This window comes from Erithacus rubecula (assembly GCF_903797595.1).
Source record: "Erithacus rubecula genome assembly, chromosome: 9".
Lineage (NCBI taxonomy): Eukaryota > Metazoa > Chordata > Aves > Passeriformes > Muscicapidae > Erithacus > Erithacus rubecula.
In genome coordinates this window covers 9,245,960-9,271,071 of record NC_136660.1, presented here as the reverse complement: position 1 = coordinate 9,271,071, position 25,112 = coordinate 9,245,960, and the positions used below count along the sequence as shown (strand labels likewise).

The following is a 25,112-nucleotide window of genomic DNA, read 5'->3' as shown; positions in this document are numbered from 1 at the left end:
CTGCTGCTCTAGCAGCCAGAAAAGGGACAGTGAGCCCCAACAGCAGGACAGCAGTGTGAGGGATCAGGGCCTGTGTCAGTGCTCTTCTCATTAGCCTGAGTAAGAGTAATGAGGTATGTGTGATGGGCTTCTGTATGTGCTGTTGTAACATTAGCAGCCAGGCTAGGGACAGAGAGGTCTCTGGAGGGTTTGTGCTTTTTTTGCAGCAGTGATAAAGCTCAGGCTGCTCTGAAAGTTGCTGTGCCTCCTGCCTACTAGCTTCATCCAGGATGTGCCTACATGTGTTTAAATTTTGCAGGCTTGTCCTTCTAATTTGATGTATAAATGTGCTTTAAAAGGCAAGAGAGAAGCAGCTTCTCTCTGGAAGCTCCAAAAAACCTGTAGAAACCCTGGAAAGAGAGATGAGACTTTACTTTTGAGAAGACCAAACATGGTTGCTTTGTCACACAGCTTCCAGTGCTTCTTTGGGCTAACTCCCAGAATACCTTGACAAACAGCTATAAGTACTGCAAGGTCTTCTCTTCTGAAAGCACTTCCACAAGTTCCACTGGAACATGGTTGGTTGGGATTTGCTTAATGCAAACTGCTGCTGCCCATGTCAGCATAGGCACTCCTCAGGGAGGCTTTGGCAGAGACAGCCACAGAGGAGGGCACAAACAGCAGTGACACTTCAGTGCTGCAGTGCTGGGTGTGCTTCCAGCTTTGTGCAGGACCAGAGGAGCAGAGTTCACATCAGAGCACAGCCAGAGCTCAGTGCCAGAGCTCAGTGCTAAATGGCCACCAGGCTGGCCCTTTCCTCTGCCACTGCAGAGGAGACTTATTCTGCATCAATTGTTCCAATCTCCTCCAGAAGCTGGAGAAGGAGTCTGGTCTCCCAGGTCCATGTGCAGTCCCAAGCATCCTCACTCCTGCAGTCATCTCTCAGGCTGAGCAGGATGGCCAGTGACTAAACAGGGGAACTAAAACTTCCATATGTTTGATTCTGGATGGCTTCACTCAGGTTTATGTGCTGCAAAAATGGAGAGGTTGCTATTAGATCTTCCCTGTCCTTGCATAAAGTTTGGAGTCATGGGCAGGATGGTTTTCTTGGCAGCAGCTGGTGTCTGATCTGTGCAATGCCACAGAGAGCAGCTTTAATAAACCTCCAGAAATTTTACAGCCTTTGGCCCTGCTGAGATTGCAAGTGGTTGGCAAAGTAGTGTGTGTTACTTATATTCCCAGACATCTGTAGGCAAGGGGCATGCAACATTTGGGAACACTGAAAGGACATGATGAATTCTCTGTGTGGCTGTAGAAAGAGAAATTGCAGTTCTGCAGCTGTGGGAACACATCAAATTCATTACCATTCTCATATAATCCTTAACTTGACCTTCTTTTCCCTTGTCCAGTTTTGCTTATTTACAGATAGTTGTAACTTGTGTACCAAGTTATTATAAGACCAGCAAGTATTATTTCTGCATGAATTCTTGAAAGTACCTGCAGATTCCCAGATCCTATTTATTGCTGCTGGGCATGAGACCCCTCAAGGTAAAAGGGGCCAGAACAGAAGCCCCTTTCAGTGCCAGATTTAAGAAGAATGGGAGAAGTTACAAACTGAAGTAGTTGGTGTTTGTGGTTTGGCAGGGCAGGTGGGTAATTAGCTCTTTGCATGTGTACATACAAAATGTGCGTGTGCTCCTAATCAAGGTCTTAAGGCAGGAGTGGGGAGCTATTTCAGGTTGTTTGTTTCATCTTACCTCATAATCCCTGTAAGCCTCACAGTGGGGGCAGAGTGGGGCTGGAACAGCTGCAGAGCAGGGGATTGAAGCATACTCAGAAGGCCTAAGTTCATTACTCTCTCAAAGCCCAAACATCATCAGCACTCTGCAGATCTCTGCACCATCTCCTTGCTTTTCCCTTTCTGGTTTTTCCCTTGCCCCCAAGAAGGCACCCCTCCCATTAAAAAGCAGTTTGTAGTGGCAGTTCTTTGATCAAAGCTACTCACCCCTGGGTGACTGATCCCTTCAGATCCCTCCATCCTTCAAGCTTGCCCTGTTCCTACACACTCCTGGTCTCCTTTCTTCCCATCATTCACAGCTGACCGTGGAGAGCCTTCTTGTCCCCTGTGGTACCTAATTTTTACCTTGTTTCTCTCACCCTAGTCCACCTCTAGGAAAGCTGGCAGCTACCAGAACAGAAATGTTAAACACAGCCTGCCTTCTGCACCCCTGCAGCAGTGCCAGAAGTGCACAGAGCAAAGCCCCCTGCAAAGCTGAGTACTCACAGAAATGCTCTGAGCACTAACAGGTGTTACAGCCTTCAGTTTTGTTCTGATTCTTCTGACAGAAACTGCAGACCCATCAGAAAATTGCACTCAGATGGCTTTCCTTGGAGCTGGTTGCTGTGGGTGCTGCAGGGACATATTGCTGCTGTCCTTGGGGTGATGGTGTGAGCCCCATGCTGAGCACTTGCTGCCATGTCCCATCTCTCCAGGGCAGCGCTGGCAGCTGCAGGGTGTGTTCCAGCTGCTGCTGTAGCAGCCATGGCTTTTGGGCTGCTGCTGCTGCATGTTCCTGCTTTGCCAGCTGACTGGGGCACCATGGAGCAGGGAGGGAGCAGGAGTGTCTGGGCATGGTCCAGAAGGAGCAGTAGCAGGATGAATAGGAAAGGAACTGGCTTTGGGGTACTGGTGGTGTGTGCCCATGACCTCCAAGAGCCTGAGCACCCCTGTTCTGGGTGAGTTTGGTGTGAAAAGTAGCTTTGTGCTCACTGTCCATCTCCTTCTCTGCTGAGGCAGGTGGAGAGCAGGCATGTGGTGCTTGCTGTGACATGGGGAGCAGAGGTGTCCTGTGCTGGGAGCATGGCCATGCAGGTCCCTCTCAGCATCTTGTTAACAGATGTCAGCTGTGGTGGCAAAGGACAACAGCAGGACTGAGCATGAATCCAAAATGTGCTTGGCTTGTTTAGCTGGCAGGGAAGGGATCTGACTGCTAGTGTTGCACAGCAGAGAGGGAGGGGGTGCTTTCAATGAGAAAGCAAAACCAGCCCCAGAGCCCAGGGCAGAGACTGTGATTAAATTTGAGTCAAAAATGAAGTAAAATGGAGCAATGGTACCATGAGACAGTTATTTAGCCCAAGTGACAGAACAGAGAGCAAATTACTTTTAAGATGGAATAGGAAAAGAGAGTGAAAAAGCCTGGCATGGCTCCTCATGGGGAGGAAGCCACAGCAGGAAGCAGCAAGTGGCTCCCCAGGACTCCCCTGTCCCAGCCTCCTGCACCATCCCCTGAGTACTCAGAGTATCCATCTCTTCTAACCATGGCATTTGTCATATCCTCAAATGAAGATTCTTCTATTCCCATATTTTTATGACATGGAGAGGCTGTTTACTTGGTATCCTCTGGTAAGATTTTAGCAGTCTTTTTCATTTATTTCCTTTTCAGCAAGTAGAGGCAGCACACTGAGAACAGATTTTTAATTGGCATTAACACTGTGCTGAGAAGTGTTCCTGGGGGTGTTAATGATATGGAGAGTACTGTGCAGTGAAATTAAAATTTGGAAAAAAATAAGGAATTATAATGAGTTAGAAAATAAATTTTGATCCACAATCTAATTTAAAAGTCATGCAAGTATTTTGCATTATGAAAAATGAAGTATCAGCTTTAGCTAAAAAGCAAACAGTCCAGTGTAAAAATCAATGAAGTCTGTCATTACTTGCTCAGAAACACAGTAATCTCAGTCTGTACCAATATCAATGTTTCTTCTCACACTTAGCAGCAAAAAAATTCCTGTTTTCCTTATAAGAAAATTCCAAGAAATGTAGGAAAGGAAGCTGTGAGATTTAAAGAACAAGCCAAGCTTCAAATGCATTCACATAAACTTTCAGTCTCCTGTTCTCCAGCCCTGTGCCCCCTGAGGAGGGGTTTGCATTTGTGTACTGCTGGTATTGGTTTTTCAGGGCTGCCACAGCACAGACCTTGTGCCTGGTGGTTGCTCTCAGGTCCAAGAGAGCCCAGATGTGGTCCATCCTGTTTCTCCAGGCACAGAGAGCACTGCTCAGAGCTGCTGCAGACATCACACGAGCTGGAAACAGGCAGCACAGCCAGCACTGTGTCAAGTGCAAGGCACAGGAAAAGGTAGTAAAAAGTGCAGAAAACAATTGAGAGGTAGAGAAAACTAATGACCAAAAACTGGCTGCAGAAAAGCACTATACTTATAAAGATATCAGTGAGATGCTGACAATTGACACCTTAAATCTCCAGTTGGATGCAGTTGTGATATTAAGACAAAGCTTTTAAAAAACAAGAATAAACGAGTCAGTGCTGCTGCTGCAGATCCCTCCACAGTTTTCAAATTTCTGTCTCTTATATAAATAGTTGTATGAAGAAGCAGGCATCCTCTCAGGATACTATTTTATATCAGTCCCAGTTAATTCCTCTCCTTGTGTTCAGAGAGTTGTTACAGTCAGAAGTGTCTCATCATACCCCTCATTGTCTTTCCCTAATAATTTTCAGGGATCACAGTTACAGATACATTGTTGTTTTCCATTCTGTTTTGTGGGAAAAGTACAAGAAAAATGTGGTAAAATGTTTGGTAGTTTTGTGAACAGTTTGACAAGTCTTGATTATTTGTTGGCTGGCTGAACCAGCTTGTAACAGGATCTTTTTGTTAGTGCTCTTGTGGGTGCAATGATTTTTGTAATGCAACATTTTTCTGTACAAAGGTGCCCAAATAGTGCCCTGATAATTATCATAAGCAATTTTACTCATAAGTGAGCACAGATTCCACATGGTTTGGTGTAATCTCTTTCAAGACAAGAAGATGGCCATGATTTCCAAATAACACCACTGATGGCTGGATGTCCCATGCCCATTAAGGCCTCTGAGCAACTTCACAGTTTGCATGCCAAGGAGGAAGCAAATGAGGTCCAAAAGGCTGCCCTGCAAAACAGAGGAAACCTTTGAGAAGCTGACTGTCAGTGGTGTGGGCAAAGCTCTAGAATTAAACACAAGCTCACACATCTGGTCAGTGGTTTATGCTACTGAATAGAGGAGATGAGAAAAAATTATCACTTTTGAGAACTGAATTAAATATCTCTTAAACTCAGGCCCATAGTAGTTAAAAAAAACTTTATGCTAACTTTCTTAGCAGGGATCCTTCCATCCTATATTTGGGTTGCATGCATGAGCAAAACTCACTAGCAATTTGTCACTTGGCTACAGTATTCCCAGTGCAGAGGGCTTTGTTAGAGGTAAAGCACAGTTTGTGCTTTCTACAACCCAAATATCTCAGGTAATTTACCCAAGGCACAGCAGATTGGAAGGAATCAACAGTGGTTTATATTTCATGCTCAGTCAGCTGGTGTTTGTAAACTGCTTGAAGTTATTTGGATGAAAGTGTTAAAGCACAGTAGAATGACAGACATGTAAGTTTAAAAAATAATGCTAATAAACACTCTCACCATGCTTGGAAAATAAGGGTGTTGCAATTCCCCCAGGAATTATCATTTATACTACACAAAATCAGTTTGGTGTAAAAACTGGCACCAGCTTCTCAGTTTTTAAAAATAGAATTTACAATCTTTCTCCAGCTTCTGAAGGAAATACATAGATGAATTTGAAAAATTTATTAATTGATATAAGTGTTAATTTATATGAGTGGGTGTGTCAAGTACTTAATGAGAGAGAGAGCTAATGAGTGGGAGAGAAGTAGGAAAGAAGACTTTTGCACGGATTAATTCTGAAAGTGGGAAAATATGAAAATTGCAGCTCCCAAGTTCCAGATCTCAGATCCAACAGGAGCTCTCTCTGAAGGGAGGCTGCCAGATTCTCTGCATGCTAGTTTGCAGTTCTGCTGTTCCTACAAAGAGGAGGTCTGTGAGGGCTTTTGGTGCTGCTGAGATTGTCACCCAGCTGTACAGCAGCATCACTTCTGGCTCACCTGGGCTGAGAGCTGGTGAAGAGCTCGTCACCTATGTAAACCCTTGAGGTATGAGCAGCACTGGCCTGGGTACAGCTCCACAGGAAAGGGCCTAAAGTGACAGAAACCTGATTAACTCAACTTAACCAGCTGGCTAAAAGTTGCCATCAGGACTTTGGAACTTTCTGATCATCCACATTTCGACAAAACCTTTTCCTGCTGTAGGGTAGCCAAGTTCCCAAGGAACAGACCAGTGAGCACTCACTGATTGAAATACCCACAGGGAAATGCTGTTGATACTGATTTTTCAGGCACCCATGTGTACACTCTGAATGGAACTGATCCAGAAGGAGATCCTGTGACATATGACCTGACCTACGAAGCCGGATCAAGACGTTACTTTTCTGTGGACAGGAATCTTGGAAACGTCACTTTGATCGAGGAGCTTGACAGAGAGGTACAATCAAATGGCACCACTCCAGGTGTCTGTGGAATTTCTTTCAGTTTAATTTGATCTGAGGCTTTGGGGGACAAGGCCAGTTTATTATCCCCTGAAGCATGTAATATACTTTGCAATTTTAAGACATTATACTTCCCCTGTCCTGTTGCATTCCAGTTGACTCGTGCCACTAACACTGCTATCAACTTTTTCAGCTGCTGTCTGTCCAACTTTTTTTGAAAGAGAAGTTTATTCTTTATTTCTATCTTCCCCCACCCACACCCCACCAAGAGCTTAGGGACAGCTACAGCCATCAAATCCTCAGACATTAGGAAGCAGAGATTTGTGTAAGCAGTGTTTCAGGACTCTCCTCTAGTACATCATAGCCCCAATGTACCTATGCTGGTTAAAGATGCCTAAAGGCAGCCTTATTCTGGGAATAAGGCACTGAACCCTTCCTATCTCCTCACTGAGAAGCTTACACAATATTTGGTGAACCCTTTACAAATCTGTACACTAAGACAGAAGAATTTTGAACTGAAGTGCCATTTTAGGGAACATTTCTTGAAAAAGGTGACTGATTTTTATGAGCTCTTGAGGAAGCAACAGGGATTACCAGGGCAACCATCTCCTGGCAGTAGCCACAGAAGGTTCAAGGACCTGGAGCTTCTGAGAGGTCATCCTGGCCCCTGCTGGGATTGCTTTGTGCTATTAGTTGTTACTTTCATCTGCCTGCTTAGACTGGTTTAAATCTGCAGTCCCTTTTCCAATCAGGACAACACCTTCTCTCTAACAAAATAATTTTCCTCATTTACAGAAGGAAGATGAGATTGAAGTTATTGTCAGTATTTCAGATGGCCTGAGTACAGTAAGTATTTAATTATGGTGTAACTTGTCAAACTGTCCTCACATACCTACTCCTATTAATTTACCTTAAAGGGACCATTTCATTTGATCAGAAATCATAATCTCATTAGAGTCTTACCTCCTGTTCCAAGAGCCACTGAACTCAGTTACTCAAGTCTCACTTCATCTCCTTGTTCAGATGCTTCAGGATAATTACAATGTAGTGTGAGCTGAAATACTGACTTAGCAGCCTGCAGAATTACAGCAGCTTCCTATGAAGTTTCACTGCCAGCACAGTCAGATTTGTGCCTAAGGTCTGGAGGTATTTTGGAGAAATGTGTGACATTATAGGAACTAGTGTTGGGTGCCCAAGAGCTGCCTGTCCCTACCCCCACAGTGTTTCTCTAGCATGATCATAAGAAGATTTGCTTAGGCTAAGGTGGTGGGGGCTTTCTTGTCTGCTGCTAGATAAAGCTCTGCTCACATCTAATCATTAAAGACTTATCTGAGGCACTGAGCATACAGTCCTACTTCCACAGATTTTCTTGGCATTTTCAGTTTATGGACTGATGCTGTCACAGCCAGGATAGCAGCCTGCCAGTAGGAGGATGTGGGCTTCATCACTAGAGGTACCACACAAGTGGGACCCTCTTCTTATCCACTGGATAAATCTAGAACTCTTCCTCATCTCAAAGAAATTAATTGAGATTACTACAAGAAATTTTTGGGGAGTTCCAGAATCCTACAGGCACAACTGCCCTGGATACCTCTGTAAACAGGAAATAATGGGATTCACAAATAATGGGAGTCATAATATGCTCTTCATATTCTACTCCAGGTTTCTGAAAAAGTCAGGATCCTTGTAATGGATGCCAATGATGAGAGCCCGGAGTTCATCAATACACCTTACATAGTCCAAGTCCCAGAGGTTGGTGAAGTTCCTTTGCATACTGGAAATATATTTCTATAGGATGTAAACAGGGGCTAATATGTTTTCAATAAAATAGCAAGTTGTGCAGGACAGACTTGTATTCTTTGGTTTAGGGTTTGGGTAGATATTTAATATTTCCTGCAAGCTTGGGGAATAAGTCTGTAGGTACTTAGGGTGTGCTACTTTTGAGGTAAATTCCAAGATGTGAATCAATGAGAGTTTTTAGAATTTACTACATTGGGAATAGGACATACCCTGTCTCAGCTAAAATGTTCTGTTCTTTTTATTTCACAAAGTGTTTCTTCTTGTTTTCCAGTTTTAACCTCTTCCCTCTTTCCTTTCTGCTCTTTGGTTCCCTCAGTGCTTTTTCATTCTTCCTACCATCACTCTCTATTTCTGCCTCCCTGCATGCTCATTTTTCATTTCTTTTAATTCACCTTGTTTTCTGTTTCTGTGTGACTCTGCTAACTCTTCCTGGTCACAGAACACTCCCTCCAGCAGCAGCATCTTTAAGATTGAGGCAATAGACAGGGACACGGGTTCTGGAGGAAGTATCACCTACTTCTTGCAGGTAAAGTATTGTCTGTACCTTCACAAATCATCTCTCAGTTACTGAGATTTCAGAAAGCAGATTTTTACAAATGGGTGTTGGGTGCAGTGCTAGAGCCTATAAGACCAATGGTGCACCATGCACAAGAAAACAAGCATTGGCAAAAGGGATGTTGTCTGAAAGCAAGCAGCCCAGGTGGTGCAGCAGGCAGTAAGGGGAGCTGGGGTTGCCACTGACACTCCTGTGCTTGCCAGCAGGACCCCTCATGGCAGGGGCCCTTCCTTTGGAGTCACAGGGAGAACAAGATTAGCTGGTAATCTTGTATGCTGATGGGATTTCTAAAGCATGGAATGGCTTTCTTTAGGGAGCAAAACACACTGGAAACATAAACGTGCCCGTGCCCTTTAGTGCAGCATAACTGATACCTGGATCACAGTGTGAAATGAGAGGTACTAAATCTTCTCCCTGACAAAGCAGTGACTGCCTGGAACCATCCTTTCAGCTGCTGCCCACTGGTGAAGAGCTGAAAGGGCTCCAGATTTACAGCTGAGCTTCTGTATTACAGATCTTCTGTATGCCACAGGGGGTATTTTTTGCATTATGTCCTTCAAATTCCTTCTTCCTACAGACAGTTTCTCTAGTTCCTCTTATTCAAGAGGAAACATGAAAAAAAGAAAATAAAAAAAACCAAAGCAAATTTGTTGCAATATTTAATTTTGGATATGGATATGGAGACAAGTTAGAAGATGTTTACATAGCACTAAAGATAATCCTGTTAAGAGCTTGGGCATACCATGAAAGAACACCTTGAGTGCCTTGCTGAAATTTAGCTCTGACTTCACAAATTATGATCCAGGATTCAAATTTGCACAGGGCTTTTTCCAGAGACCTGATAGTCTATGAACCAAGGGGCAGCAATTTCAAAATTCTACATCTAGTTTATAATAGATTTGTGTGGCAAAAAGGATAATAAATATGTGTATTTGTTGAAAAAATCTTGCCATGTCTTTGGACACAGTGTCTGAGAATTCTCAGATTGCAGAGAAAAAACCTCTCCACAAGTATGTAGGCAGGTGGTGATGTCTGCTGAAATGGCCAAAATTATCTGATACTGGCCATTGTGCCTGGATACAGGAACACAGGTGTTTGTACAGATATCTCCAGCTCAGAACAATAGAGGGAGGTATTTTTTAGGGCTTTGTTAAGATCAGATGTCCTTTAGATTATGTTTGTACATCACAAAAAACACCAGATCACCACTGTGTTTGACAATAATGTATACATGAAACCTTCCTGCCTTTTTTTTAAACCAGTAGAACTTTGAAACACTAAGGGGTAACACCATTTCTTTTTTTCTCCCTTTTCCCTTCATCTTTTTTTCTGTCAAGTCTCCTTACCTCTTTCCAGTCAATTAAATGAGTTAACCAAAGTTTAAATTTTCACAATGAAATACTAAAAGATTAAAAATATCTACATTACAAGTAACTGATTAATTCTGAATAATGAAAGACTTGTGGTGGGTTCATGAATTCTTCATAAACACACAGAGGTGAAATTCATCAAATACATTATTCACCCAAACCGTATCATTATTCTAGTCCTCTCCCTCAGCAGATGAAATAAAAGATGAATCCCCATGGCAATCCCATCTCCATATGTGTAATCTCTGCTGTTTCTCCCTTTCTTTTCTTCTAGAACATCCATGCCAATAAGTTCACAATAGACCGTCACAGTGGAGTGCTGCGCATCAAGCCAGGGGTCACCCTGGACTACGAGAAATCAAGAACACATTTTGTTGTTGTTGTAGCCAAGGTAAAAGGCTGTTTATGTGAGACTAGAGGAGGTGGAGTGTTGTGTTTGAGTGGGACCAATTAGTCTGAGAATAAGTGCTACTTATGAGGCATGAAGGCAGCTGCTGTAACATCTGGAGGCGTGGGGGGTAAGGTGAGGGAGGAAAGGGAGCAGGCGTCTGCTGCTCAACATCTGGAGGATATGGGAGGGCATTTCCCACATTTCATTCGTGCCATGAGACTCACCTAGAAGTGAAGGGTTGGTGCATCCAGCCCTGGCCTCAAGAAGCACCAGCCTGTGATCTCAGGGCTGCCCAGAGCACAGCCCTTCCACCACAAGGACAAGCCCCTGGCAGGCAGACAGGTCACAGGCACCACCCACAGTAAGGGACAGGGCACAGCTAGACCCAGCACGGCACAGCTGGTGGATTTCTTCTCTGGAAATATCTGTGAATGGTTCTTTTATTTTCACTTCTCTGCTGCCTCATGGCAGGAGCTTATTTAAATCCTGCAAATATTGCTGCACATCCCTTCTTTCCCAGCAGTACTGTGCCTGTGACTGCACATGCTAACAGGCATTAAAATTTATAGATTCTGAAGTCTCTCACAATCCTATGGGGACCTGTCACAGAGACAGACTCACATGGGTGGAAAGAGGGCAATTTTGCTGTAACTTATGGGGACTTTGAGTTGCTCATATTTTTTGAAAACTGTATGGACCTTTTCATATATTTTTAAGCCAGGGCTCGTTCAAAAAGTAACAAAATTTCACTTAAATACTGCCTTCGGGGCAGTAAGGAAGAAAAAAAAAAATCAATGTATCTTTTTTAAAAAATTTGAATTTTTAGAATTGGTACCGCAGACCTGTTGAACAATTCACACTCTTAACACACCAGCATGATGGTTACTGACCTACAGCTGGTGCTCTGAGACTGAGGGTGTTAAAAGCTTCTGAAATAGTGAGCTGTCTTCCTAATTGGCTGTGCTGTATCAGTCGTGCAGAGCTGGTTGTACCAAGTCCCCAGAGACTGTTTACACAGTGTGGCTGCCTCGCAGGTTTTGGCTGCACAGCTCCTTCTGTGCTTGCACTTTGTCACATAGGAGTTCCTAGGAGACTTTGAGCATGTGCACTGTTTATTTCCCTCTAGAGATGCACTACCTGCCCCCGTGCACTGCCTTGTGTTCATGACAAGGCTCTATGTGGGATGTTGTAGACCTTGGTTGCTAACATTTTACATCAGTTTCTAGCGTTCTTTTTTCCTGAAAAAAGCCTTTAGTTCCCTGTCCCCTATCTAAAGATCATTTATGACTGTATATATTGGCTCAATCACTTTTAATATAAGAAATTACTTATGAGGCACTGCAAGCTGTCTTGCTAATGAGGGAGACAGCAGGACAAATGGAAAAGAAAAGGGAATAGGATTCCTGGAGCTGTGCTTCTGAAGGCTCACAGACATGCTTCAGCAGAGGCATCTGACAGCTACTTCTTTTCTAGGACGGTGGTGGGAAGCTCAGGGGAGACAACAAAGTGTTTTCAGCCACAACAACAGTCACCATCAATGTGGAGGATGTTCAGGACACCCCTCCTATGTTCATTGGGACTCCCTACTATGGATATGTCTATGAGGACACGCTCGCTGTAAGTTCTGGTTTTCATCTGTGGCAGAACAAGTGCAGCATCTCCCATCTCAGTCAAGATGGCTCCAAGGCTTCTAGCACAGGCTTTACTGGAAACAGGACCTAAACTCTGATTTGACTCCTGGGTGAAATGAGCTGACCAAATCTCAGGCATGTTCTTACTTACGTGTACTGCAAATTTGCCATGCAAGGCTCCCTGTGGTTTTCATTGAAGTCAGAAAGGATTCTGCCCATTACAGTAGTCTAAGCCCAGACAGTAAGAGCTCTTCTGTAGCCCAGAGCTCCAGAGGCACTTGGCTGAAGGCTTAAGCAGGCTGCCAGTCACTTCACCTGAACACACCATGCTTAAAAGCTTTGGTGTCTATTTGCTCTGTGGTCTCACAGTCTTTATTTTCTAGCTCAGATCAATCTGCTACCAATAATTGGTTGTACAAGGTGCAGACAGAATTTACACCCACATACTCCAGATTCTCTGTGTTGTCCCATGGACATCACCTGGGCAGAAGCAACCCTGACATCCCCAAAATGCAGGATGCTTTCTTCTCAGTGATGGCAGGATGGGCCAGAAAGGCCTCCTAGGCCTAAACTCAACCAGATTATCAGCCAAGCAGGGACATAATTAGGAGAACCATTTTCAGCCACTTATTCCTGAAGCTGCAAACTAATGAGTTTTCTCTATATCTAAGCAGTGACATGATTGTGCATGGATCATCTGTCACTCTGATACATAAGATTTAATTAACATTTTCTTCATATATGGGACAAAAATGGTATATACTCATGAAATTACCCAACATTAGGCTGTTGATCAGTTTGGCAGTGTGATTGCACTCTGTTCATCTGACCTTCCCTTGAGTTTCAGGAAAGATTTTCTTACCTTTCTGTCCAGAAATGCACTGCAGCCCATGCATGACTATATACTGCAGTTCACTGCAGAGGCTGTCACATTTCAGCAGGGCAGAGAAGCAATGCTCCTGTACTTTGCAGGTGTTTAGAATGAATGATATTGTGTATATTGATTTATTCTGCATAGTTACATATAGACCTTGAAATAACTATCAGGTGCACACAGGAGTTAGTGTTTACTATGGAAATGAGAATCAATAAATGTTAATTACATCCAGCTTGAGCTCATAACTTACACCATTATGATATAATGATGGAAGCACAAATCAGTCCTTCTCAGTGTGGGTTTTGCCATTAGAATGAACTTCACAGAGAAAGAGTCAATAGCTGATTTTAGTGGTGTTTGGTGTCAATTTTGTAACCTTGCTTTTTTCTCCTTGGTGGAGTTGTCACCCTCAAAGGGGCTGCACTGCATTTTGCCCAGTAGGCAGATTTTATTGCTGCTTCCAGCATAAATGATAATAAACACAGTTCTGTATTTCCAGTTGCTCTAACAGAGCCTTGCCCTTGTTTGAACAATTCACTCAAGGGCTGTCATGAAAATGCTCCTTGTTGTCATTTGGGATTCACAGACAGTTACTTCAATGTTCCCTGGTTCTGCAGCCTCAAACAGTCACACTTCAGTGTGGAGGCCTGAATTGCACAGCTCATTGCCACTTGGGTGAGCATTTTAATGTGACACTCTTCATCCCCCTGAGCTGATAGGAGCAGTCACATGAGCAAATGGTCCCCAGTACACAAATTCTGTACGTATGGCCCACGGCCACGTTACTTGTGCAGTAAGACAGACAGTGAAGCTTTAAGGGCAGTTAAATCACCATCATTTTCATCACAATTTTATGCCCTAGATGTTCTGTGGGCCAGGTTGCTCTGTGATCTCTGCTTCTACTGCCTGTGTGAACTCAATTAGGAAGGACCAAAGTGACCCAATGGCTCTGTGGCAGCTGCAGCACACTGTGTGGCCATGGGGCACAGGAGCCTACACAGAAGAGGCCAGAGGGAATCTTGGTAGTACCCCAAACTAAACTTTGGGTTTCAGGTTGGCTGCTCCAAATCCTCTGTCCACATCTGTGGCTCCAGGCAGGTGTCCTTGGCCACAGCTTCCAAGCATTCCTGTGACCAGCCAGCCCCAGGGCTGAGGCCATGGCACAAGCACAAGAACCCACTCTGCCCCAGCAGACAGACTTACAGGAGTTCAGTTTATTAATGCAATTCCACTGCTCTAATTTCAGACTGATTTCCCATTTCTCCCCAGGGCTCTGAGGTCCTTACTGTTGTTGCTCTTGATGGGGACAGAGGAAAGCCTAACAGCATTCATTACTGCATCGTCAATGGTGAGTAGGCTTGTCTTACAGGACCTTTGAAGGGCATTTAAAACTACATCTGGCACTAAATTAGAACAGAATATGCTAAGAGTTTAATAAACCTGAGACAAAATCTCAGGAAATAATGTCAGGTACCTCAAACAACTTCAGGGTCCTGTCTAGCAGAGAATAGTCAAGACTCAATTCAGCGAGTTTTAGTATCTCCTTCACAGAACTGTGCTTAGAGTTGTTAATGTTGCTGATTTGTTAGGCATCAGTAGCCTGCTTGTCATTTCAGAAAGTGTAAAGGAAGATGCATTCACTCTTTTGAGCATCTCTATCACTTAATCTGGGAGGTGAGATAATTCATTGGGAGACCCAGACATGGCATTTGAAGGGATATTTTTATTAATATAGTGATGAAAGTGGCTAAACAATCAAACTTCTGATTTCTTGCAAAAAGTTTTATTTACTAGTGAAGAGACACTGGAGGTACACTGAAGTGGAAGATAACAGATGTTACCAGAAGATTAATGCTTTCCATCAGCTATTCTGAGAGTGTCTGCCACACATCTTTTAATAGCATCTATGTGAAACTTAGTTGAATTGATGATTCATTAGGTGGTGAGGACAACAGCTTACAGCAACTAAACTCCAAGCTACAGCTTTGGGGGTTTTGAGTTTTATACTCTCTCCCTTCTGAAACAAGCCCTTCACAGCAACTGGGCACCCCAACTCAAAAGTGTCAGAGATCCCAAAACCTCATGAGAGAAATCTGAGGTGTAGTTGAAGAGCTATGGAGTAAGTGCTTCATTGTCTCAAGTGGTCTAAACAGCCAGAACAGAGAGATACCCACATAGGAGTTTTTGTGTTGGTGTGGGAAAAGACCCATGCTGAGGTTCCTTCTTAATATGAGGCAATAAATAGGTAAGAGAAAGGTAGAAACACTGAGGAAAAATGAGCTGCAGAAGACAATAGATAGAAAATAAGAAAAGGTAAAAGAGGAAGGTGTAAAATGAGGAGCAAGGACAAGTAAGTGGGATAAAATATGATAAACAAGGGAGAAGTTTAGTGAGGAGAACAAGTGAAAGCAGAAGAACCAGGGAAAATGTCAAAGGGCAATAAGATTAATGAGGAAAGACACTGGATTTCCAAAGAAGATAGAGAAGGAGCTGAAAGGGTTCTCTGGGATAAAAATCAGTTGCTTAGGAAAGAGTGGGAAAGGAAGATGGAAGAGGATGACAGGTAGGTAGAACAAAATATGACTTAATGGGGAGCAGGCTTTTCTCATGCCCATTAACAAAGGGTTTTGTTTGTGTGAAATGGAAAAGAGGGGAAGGGAATATGCTTTTAGTGCATAGAAAGTTGAAAAACAGGGAACAAAAGATTGCAACAGGTTTCTGCCCCTGTACCTCGGACACTGGCATTGTTTTTGATAAGCCATTATTCCAATAACTGCAGGCTGGGATGTCAAAGGGCAAGAAAACACTAACAGCAAATAGAAATTGTTCTTAATAAGCATTTCTTATTCTGTGAGTGTGGGATAATGATAGGAAATGCTCCAATCTTGTGAGCATGCTGTATGGAGGAAAACATACACTCCTCCACATACTCCTGGTTACCAATTTCCCTGGGATAACTAGACAATAACATGAAGTATGGTGGTTTGAAACCACTATTGACTTAAGCTTCTTCTCAGTCAGAATATATTTTTCAGGCCACTGTATCTTAATAATTGGGTATTGTGAGTCAATATCTGTTCAATGTTGTGTCTAGAGTGCTTTAATGAAGTTGCAGTTACTGTGGGTATTAGCAAAAGAGGATACTATCAGATGGTTTAAAAATCAGCATTGGAAATGAGTTTGAGAAAAAAAGAAAAATTGCTGAGCTTTCAGGTCATCATCCTTTATTTCTGAAGGTTTGATCTCCCACATTCCTTTCTGCACAAAGCACAGGATGTGGCTGGTGCTGTACATGAGGCAGCATCAGGGCTGCCCTTGCTGGGCACCAGCCTGCCCTTGGCTGTGATGTGAGATGGTTCCTGACATCCTGGTGGGACTCTGCTGCCTCTCTGCCAGCTGGCATTTGCTTCAGCACGAACATACCAGGCTCAACAAACTGCTGCCTGGAACTAGTATTCTCTCCAGAACAGTGGAAGCTGGGTAGCAAAGTCAGCCTGCAGCCCTGCCCTGCCTCTGTCAGACTCTGCCTCAGTTCAGAAACCTTGGGGGATACCCCAGATACTCAAAATAACTTTTTGTTCAGGACAGACTTGCAACAGGCTGAAAGTTTTGGGGGTTTTTTTGACAATTCAATGTTTAAGACCAGAATAACTTCTCCAGACATGCTGTCTGAGGGAAGTGACTGTGTTTCTTTGAGGCAGATTGTCAGACTTCTCACCTTAGCTGATATTAGTGAGAGAAATGTTCTTGTTTCTCAGAGACTTAATTAAGCATTTGCTAATTACAATGACAAATGTCTATTTTTGTCTAAACCAGCATATCAAGAAGACAGTGTATTAAAAACTAATGCCAAATTTGCATGCCTGGATGCTGAGGCTTGAGGGGAGCCCAGGCAGGATGGGAAGAGGAAAATGCTGACAGCTGCCCCTAAGGGGAGAACTCCACTGAGCCATTCCTAGAGGAGATAACTCTTTTGGCCCTCAGCTGTGGTTTTATCTCACTGTGACCAGTCATAGAAATTGAAGAGTGGCTTTAGACCCACCAAAAGATATGGATACACATATGGAAAAAGATGTGCTTAATGAAGTGTGTAGTTGATTTGGCCATGCTTGTTCAAAGACAGAAAGTGTGGCATGTAACCAGCATCTTGGTTTCATTGCAGGAAGTGAAGGTTCATTTGAAATCAACAACACAACTGGAGCCATTTCTGTAATAAAAAGCCCAAATCAGCTCAAGAAAGAAGTGTATGAACTAAAAGTTAAGGTAGGTACCATGGCCACTTTAAAATGCCATGAGTAGGCATGATTGGTCTGAAGTTGTTTGATTTACAGCTGACTTTACCTGTTTCAGGAACCACCTCCAATATTCAGCAGAGTTCCAGATAGCATAAAGTAGCAGTAACTGCTTTTGTTGGGATGTTGTGATACTATTGTTGGGGTATTTAGTATCTCAAATTACTTCTTTCAAGTGAAATCATCTTGCCCTAATTTCATCTCTGAGGCTAGAGAATCAATGTCCTTTACAGCCTGCAGATACCTGTTCCCTGTGTTTCCAGATTTTACTGCTAAACTGGGAATTAATGTCTTGAAACCTCCATGTAATGAGATAGGTAACAGTCAAATCTATGATTAGTAATAGGACTGGGACAGATCATTCAGTGTCATGTCACCATCCACTCTTGAGGCACTTATCTTCCAAATAAATGCTCACACCTTGATGAGCTAACACCTTGTTGAGCCAGCACTCATGTGACAAGCTGTGATATTTTAAGCAGTTTCTAAAGAAAAAGTGTTTAAAAATGTAGAATTAAATTGTGAAGACTGTATCAGTTTTCTTCAGCATAATGGAGATTCATATTATTGTTTTGGTAAGGACAATACCAACTTAAAAAGGCATCTTTGAGGAATTGCACACTGCCAGAACCAGTGTATAGCATCCTCAAGGCCCTTGCTTGCTCCTGGGTTCAAGCAGTGAGCTGTACTTAGGAGAACATGGAATCTTCATGGGCTGGGTTTAACTCAGGCACCATTTCTCCTCTATCAGCTCTGCATCACTGCAGTCTGCTACCACTCCCCAGATGCAGAATGGGTTAAAGCCTTGCAAGCTTTTCTGATCTCCTAATTATGTGTATGGCGACCCAGAGATCATGCAGGCTGCAAAAGCTGCTAGAGGAACCAGAAAGGTGTTATATTACCCAGTGTACATAGTGACAGGCACCTCAGTTACCAGACTAGAACCTTTGGTTTTGAGCCCTTTGAGTAAAAAGGCATGTTAGATATAGCTGTTGTGACAAAAATACCAGCCAATGTCTGTCCTGGCAGAAGAAATGTCTCAGGTTCAATCCAGTGAATCAGGCTGCCTGTTGCAGTTGTTGAAACCCAGACAATTTGATCTTGTGGCTCAGAAAAATACCAGCTAGCTTTTTCTGTCTGTCTAAACTATATCTACTTTAAATTAAGCTAATCTAAACATCACAGCAGAATTTTGAATCAGAGACTAAATCTCAAAAAAAAAAAAAAATGCACTTTTTCAAATATTTACCTAAATGCCACAAGTGCAATTTTTCTCACAGTGTTAAAGGCTGCAGTCCTTGCAGCAATGAGACAATGAACTGCCTGTGGTACCACAGCAAATTTAAACATTATCTTCCTTTTCTATTCTATCAACACTTTAGGCAAGCAATTACCTTACCTCTATTGGATTGTTTTCAGAGAACTGTTTTCACCTAGACTGAGTTACTAAGATCACAAAATTAGAGAGAGCATCAAATGGGGCTCTACTGGGACTGGTTTATTACCATAATCTCCTAATCATCATAAACTTCAGTGTGAAATGGACTGAGGTTTTAGTGAAATATAAGTCTGTGGATCTTCCTACAAGTTAGAGTGCTTCATACAAGTAGAATATCTGACTGAATCTGAAGAAGGAGAAAACAGTTTCATCATTCTTTTCTTCCTCTTAGGCATCAGAAGTGAGCCAGGAAGGTGACATCTCTGAACACACATTTGCCATGGTGACCATACGGGTGGTCGACCTCAACAACCACCCGCCAACGTTCTATGGAGAAAATGGTCCCCAGAACAGGTTTGAACTCACCATGTATGAGCATCCCCCAGAGGGTGAGATCTTAAGGGGATTGAAGATTACTGTCAATGATTCAGATCAGGTAAATGGAAACTGCAGACTTTCAGTTTTCCTGTCCTATTTTCTCAGAGACAAGGAGCTGTCAGATGGGGAAATGTCATTTTAGAAACTCAGCTGTTTCACCTGCATTCCCTAAAAGCCTAGGACAGGCAAAGTAGTTGCAGGGTCCAGTAGCACAGAGAGCCTGGACCCAGGAGTTCAGTTTGTCTGTCGTATACTGTAAAGCCAGTGGGAAGGGTGGTCTTAAACCTGCAGCCCAGGTCTTGTAGCAACTGAAGTTGAACAATCCTTATGAACATCCCTAATTACTGGTTGTGTTCAGTTGTTGCCACTGTATTGTCTGAGAACATACTCCTTTTGAAGACTTTGGAGGTTGCAAGCCCTTTAGTAACTTGAGGTGTAATTACTGTCTGCATCTTCTTTCTAGCCCTTATGTTACAGCCAGGGTCTGCATTGCATGGTTTGATAAGTCATTCCCATTGGAGTGATATTTCTAACTAGTCTTAAAAATTATGTCCAAGCCAAACTAACTCTTACCGGATAAAGGAAAGGAAAGAACACTCCATCCATACCAGCCTACTGTCTAAGTGACCTGTGATGCCTCTAGGTGCTATGGCAATCGTTGCTATAGGGACCCCTAAGCTAAATACTGTATGAATGACATCCATCTGAGTTAGCCTCAGGTTAGGTAGTGACAAGAAAAAAGCTTAATGCATCTGAGAATTGTATTACTATTGGAAAGATCTCTCTTCTGTAACTGTGCTCAGCATTGTGCTGGTTTGATGGTATTGTACTTTATCAAACCCACTGGCTTCTTCCCCCTCCCTCCTGCTGCTCTGCGGCGAGCAGATAAATGACTGCTTTCAAAGCAGTGCTACGTCTGTCCTGCTGCTGTCACAGGGGATGGTGCTGCAGAGGGGGAGGAACAAAACCCATCTCTTCTCTTTACAGACAAAATATATATCTAGGCTGACAAAATATTCAGGCTGCAAGTTAGGCTATAAAATAAGCAGAAAACACTGATAAATACACTGTATGGATTTCTCAAGAAGCTTCCTAGTACAGTGTAAGGCATCACTCTAGGGGGGTTGGGTAGCTTTTCTTCTAAGGCAGAGAATGTGATGTTTTCCCTCCCATCCAAGATGGTTTCATAGAGAAGAAAATTAAACATGTGTCTGTCTTTGTCACAGTTACAGAGACTCTTTCTTCTGGGGGAGTGGATGATACAAGTGAGGAGGAGGAAGCAGCTGTGGTTTAGGCCTACAGTTTGATGGAAATGCCATGCTTACTTGCAAGAAAATTATGCAGAAATGTCTCTCCCTCTTCAACAGGGCTCAGGGCTCAGTGCTGCTATTCCTCCAGTAATTTCAGACATGGCTGTCTGCCTGGAGACATGCAGCAGAGTGGCTTGCTCTGAGCAGATTTGGGTTCATCAGTGGCAGAAATCACTCAGCTGTTGGGGGGAGGCAGTTCTCTCCCTGGCCCATGCCACTCTTCTAGTCATGTACTGTCCCATGTGCCACACACTTTGTATCACTTTGTCTGGCTTTGCATTGTCAGACTGTCCACTCTTCCCATCAGCACTATTTTCCACAGTCCAGCAGCTCTGGCTTTGTTTGGCTTTACCATGCAGCAGAAGAGAGCCTGTTACCATTGCTGTAGTTGGGGCTGGGTTTGTGTAACCAAACAACACACCACTGAGTCTGGATCCAAGGTCATTCTGTTTCCCTTAAAGGACTACTGCTGAATACTTTTTCTCTTGACATGAGCTAGGGCTGCTCAAGAACTGCTCATAACAAGCTCTCCAGGGATACAGCTGAAAGTAAAGTTGTCCTGTTTGAAAGTTATTATTAGAAATTCATCATCTCAAGATTCATGCCACAGAGAGAACGTGGCACCAGGCAGGCAGTGAATCTGGCTCTTTGTCACAGTGTAAACATGACACTGAGAAATTGGTGAACCCAGAGAGTTTGGTAAATCAGGCTCAGCTCATTTTCCCATCTTCCCTGCAAGGCAGAAATATGAGAATCTCCATTTCATCTTCCCTCTTACATGCTCCACTTTGGTTTAAAAGAATCAGCCTGGTCAGCTGGCTCTGGCTCACTCTTCCCAGCTTGCACACAAGTGGTGATAACCTTTCAGATACTGCTGCTTCCCATGTTCTCTCTGGCTAGAGGTTTACCTATGTAATGGGATTTGCCTTCTCATTTCACCTGGAGCTGTCAAGTGTATCAGATTTTGTTCTGCACAAGTGGAGCTACTCTCTCCCCACAAGTGCATCAACTTCCAAAAGGTTTGGTATTTGTATCTCTGGCCTAGCTTATTTTATTTTTACTATTATCCTAGCTGGTTGGATAATCGATGCAAAATGTGGAGTACTACCTCTGTTTGGAAATTGCCTATCTTTGTGATTCTGCATCTTCATCATGCAGAATACATGAAGAACAACTCACAGCATGTGAGCTATTAGGATGCAGACTGGACACTGGAAGTGTCCAAGGCCAAGCTGGACGGGGCTCTGAGCCACCTGGTCTAGTGGAAGGTGTCCCTGCCTGTGGCAGTGGTGATCTCAAATATCCCTTCCAACCCAAATGATTGTATGAGACTGGGTTTGTGAGGGTTGTGTTGCCCTTACTCGAGCAGTTCAGTTGCCTTTCCTTGGTAGGAAGAAGGAACAGGCAGCAATTCCCTGCCAATATGCACGTGGTGTCATCTGTCTAGCTCCCAGTGCATGGCATGAAACCCAAGGCTGCTTGCCACAAGATTCCTCTCTTAGCCAGGCCTGCTGCAGGGTTTTTCCATTATGACTGAAAGAATAACCAAGCTTGTCAATCTATTTTAAGAAAAGCTGTGTCTGTCTTGTGACAAGGGCTGGAGGGATTATATAACTAAGCTTCTTAGTGGTCTCCTGCTCAGGGGATGGAGAGCAGAGGGCTCTCAGCAGTAAGGCTCATTCTCATTTTATACAGTTTGAAGAAGCAGAGCAATCTAGGCTGTAGGATATGCACCATTCACTGAAAACAATCCATGCCATATTCTTTTATTCACAGGGAGCCAATGCTAAATTCAACCTCCGTCTTGTTGGACCCGGTGGCATCTTCCGAGTGGTTCCTCAAACTGTCCTGAATGAGGCTCAGGTTACAATAATAGTGGAAAATTCTGCTGCTATTGACTATGAAAGCTTCAAGGTGCTAACCTTCAAGGTACTTCTGCTTTGCAGGTCCTCTTTTTCAGTGCATACAGTATGAGTATGATGGCATTTGTATCTGATGTGATTTTGCTTCTTAATCCACCCAGAGCTGTCTGATGCATTATCTCAGACATGACAGACCATGTAAGGAAACGTCATTTCTGCCTCTGGTTCACCACCTTCACAAGGTTTAATGGATGCATCTTTGGACTGATTTAGTCCAGTCAGTACAAAATGTTGATTTTTATCTCTCCCTGGAAACTGTACATGTTGGTGGCTCTGAATCATTCTAGACTGAACCTGGAGGGTGTTATTTCTGCACTCACAACAATGCATTCACAGGATGAAATCCTAATTTCTCTGCAGCTAGAACTTTACCTGCTTAGTGCTAAGTAATTTGATTCATGATCATGCTTTTGGATGTTGGCAGCCTGAAGACCCCAGCTGACTGGAAGATAATTCCCCAAAATTGCTCACTGCCTTTGTCAGAGTCTATCTATCTATATGGCCATTTGCAAGCTGACCTGAGGCTCACCCATGCTCTAAGCCAGCCATGCAAGAATAAGTTTCATCCAAAAGCTGGAACCTTGCATTATCACCTTCCCTGATGGATTCTTTGGCTCATCAACAAGATAATTAAGTAGTCTGGTTTTCTGTCAGTGCCTCTGAACATGAGTGTAAATGTTTCAATTCTGATTGCAAAGAACTGCATAGACAATCACTGTAATAATTTTTAAAAATTGCCAAAACAATCTAGCAGAATATTAACATATACTAGTTTTGTAATATACAGAGAGGGGCATTTTTTGCCCAGTCCAAACCCAAAAATTCCACAATTTTGTTCTCCCCCTTGCTATACAGTTTGCTTTGTGTCCTTAGCAAGCTTCATTTCAGTATGTTTCAGGCTTCTTCTTGTAATGCTCCTAAGCCATTTTGAGCTTTATAGGTTATAGATGCTACAAAAATATGAGGCATCATTACTGTATTAAAGTGGAAGATTCTGAAAGGGCCATAAAGTGCTACTGAAACTAATTATAACAAGTGCACATTTATTCAGGTTAAACTACCAAAAGACCAGTAAAGGAGTTACACATGGCCTCCTCATGAATGCCAATAGAAATCAAAGTAGTTAACATGATTGCCATGAACACCAGAAGAATTAATTACCCGCAAAAAGGATATATATTTTTATAGCTTAAGTAGTTATTCACTTTTTTTCTTTAATTATTTCTACTGGAGAAAGACTTTCCAAAATTATTTCTACTGGAGACTACAAGACTTGGCTTAAAAAGTGCAGCCTTTGTCTGGATTCCAAATGGAGAAGGTGCAGATGGATGATATGGTAGCAATATATGGAAGAAAATACTTTATAAAGACCTCATTGCTGGCTTCATTTTCCTGCCAAGTTCAAATCACTTCCTACCCAGTTTTACTTGTCAATGTAGTCATTCTGGTTAGAATTTTGGATGAAATATATTTCTATTTAATGTGTATCTCACAACAGCTTTGAGAGGTGATCTTCAGAGTTTTGGGCTTTTTTCTGTAAGCAATGATCCCTCTCCTCTAGTTTGTTTTTGAAGAGTAAAATGTCAGAGAATAATTAAAGCTAATTTGTCTGGGAGATGCACTGAAAAACTCTCTGAAGCAAAGGCTACTAGAGAAACCTATCTCCCATTTAGTGCTGGCTCTTAAATGTAGGTGGTAGTCAGGAGTTCCTTCATTTTCAGCTGTCTAAGAGCTCAAATGGTTTCCCAAAGTGTGGCAGCTGTGGTAATTCACACATCTCTCCAGTCCCTCTGCCAGATATTGCTGTCCCTCCTTGCTAGGGGCTGCCATGCTTTGGGGGCAAATCTCCTGCCTCCATCTCCTTCAGCTGAGAGCACATCGTGCCTTGGCAGGAGCCTGGACATGCTGCACACTCACATCTCCAGACTGGGACCAGGTGAGGCTGCAAGTATCTCCAGCTGCCAAAATCAAACTCTATTTTAAAAATACCACTTTTAAGATTGCATGTCAGTTTGCTCTTCTGGCACTTAAGTATTAATTGTTGATATGTAGTCCTGTGAAGTAATAGTTTATTCTACTTTTTTCTCTGCATGAAACAAACAATACAGGTTTGCATAAGACACTGCAGGCAAGTAAACTGACACAATTTCCTCCCAGAAGGAAGATGTCAGCATGATGACATAGCAGGATTGTGGCTGCTGAAAGGAAAGGGAATGAAAAATGAGTGCAGAAAACAAAGTAAAAGTACTGAGCTTTCATAAGGTTTGCTAAGATGGGCTGATTGCAGCAGCAAGATGATTTAACTGCAGATGTTATAATTTAGTTAGAGCTCCATGTGCACAATCAGCACTAAAAATTTACCTCTGTACTGCTTTAGGTGCTGAAATTTCTCATGAGGAGGTTTTTGCTGATGTCTGTATGGCTGTCCCTTCAAAAATTTCTTTTGCTGTAAGACCACCTGAGACTCCCAAACACAAAAGTTAGCACAGTGCTGTAGTGACCAGGCTCCCCTTTTAGAGCAGGGTGTGTCCTGCAGTTAATTGCAAGCAATCCTCCAAGATTCATCTCTTCTTTTATTTCCAAACATGACAAATGTTCACACAGCAGGCACAGCTCTAGCAGTTGACACTGAGATAGCCTTTTCCCTGCCTACTTGAACAGCTCCCCACCTCTGCTTTCACCTGGAGCTGATACAGACCTGGCAGAGCAGAGGCTTGAGCACAATGTGTGTCCCCCAGGCAGCTGGCAGTGCCACTGCAGGTGAGCACCACTCACAGCCCCACGGGGA

General features: G+C 43.1%; 1 protein-coding gene across 1 annotated transcript in view; it reads left to right on the top strand.

Moving 5' to 3' along the window:
• CDHR1 (cadherin related family member 1) overlaps window positions 1-25,112 on the top strand; it is a gene marked incomplete at both ends in the record, with an annotated part of 42,248 nt that overhangs the window by 2,657 nt on the left and 14,479 nt on the right. The window contains 10 exons of the mRNA XM_079313162.1: window positions 6,210-6,355; window positions 7,155-7,205; window positions 8,022-8,111; window positions 8,599-8,685; window positions 10,360-10,476; window positions 11,950-12,093; window positions 14,254-14,332; window positions 17,147-17,247; window positions 18,947-19,150; window positions 22,179-22,331. Coding sequence (XP_079169288.1) covers window positions 6,210-6,355; window positions 7,155-7,205; window positions 8,022-8,111; window positions 8,599-8,685; window positions 10,360-10,476; window positions 11,950-12,093; window positions 14,254-14,332; window positions 17,147-17,247; window positions 18,947-19,150; window positions 22,179-22,331 — 1,172 coding nt within the window. The remainder of the gene's footprint in view (window positions 1-6,209; window positions 6,356-7,154; window positions 7,206-8,021; window positions 8,112-8,598; window positions 8,686-10,359; window positions 10,477-11,949; window positions 12,094-14,253; window positions 14,333-17,146; window positions 17,248-18,946; window positions 19,151-22,178; window positions 22,332-25,112) is intronic.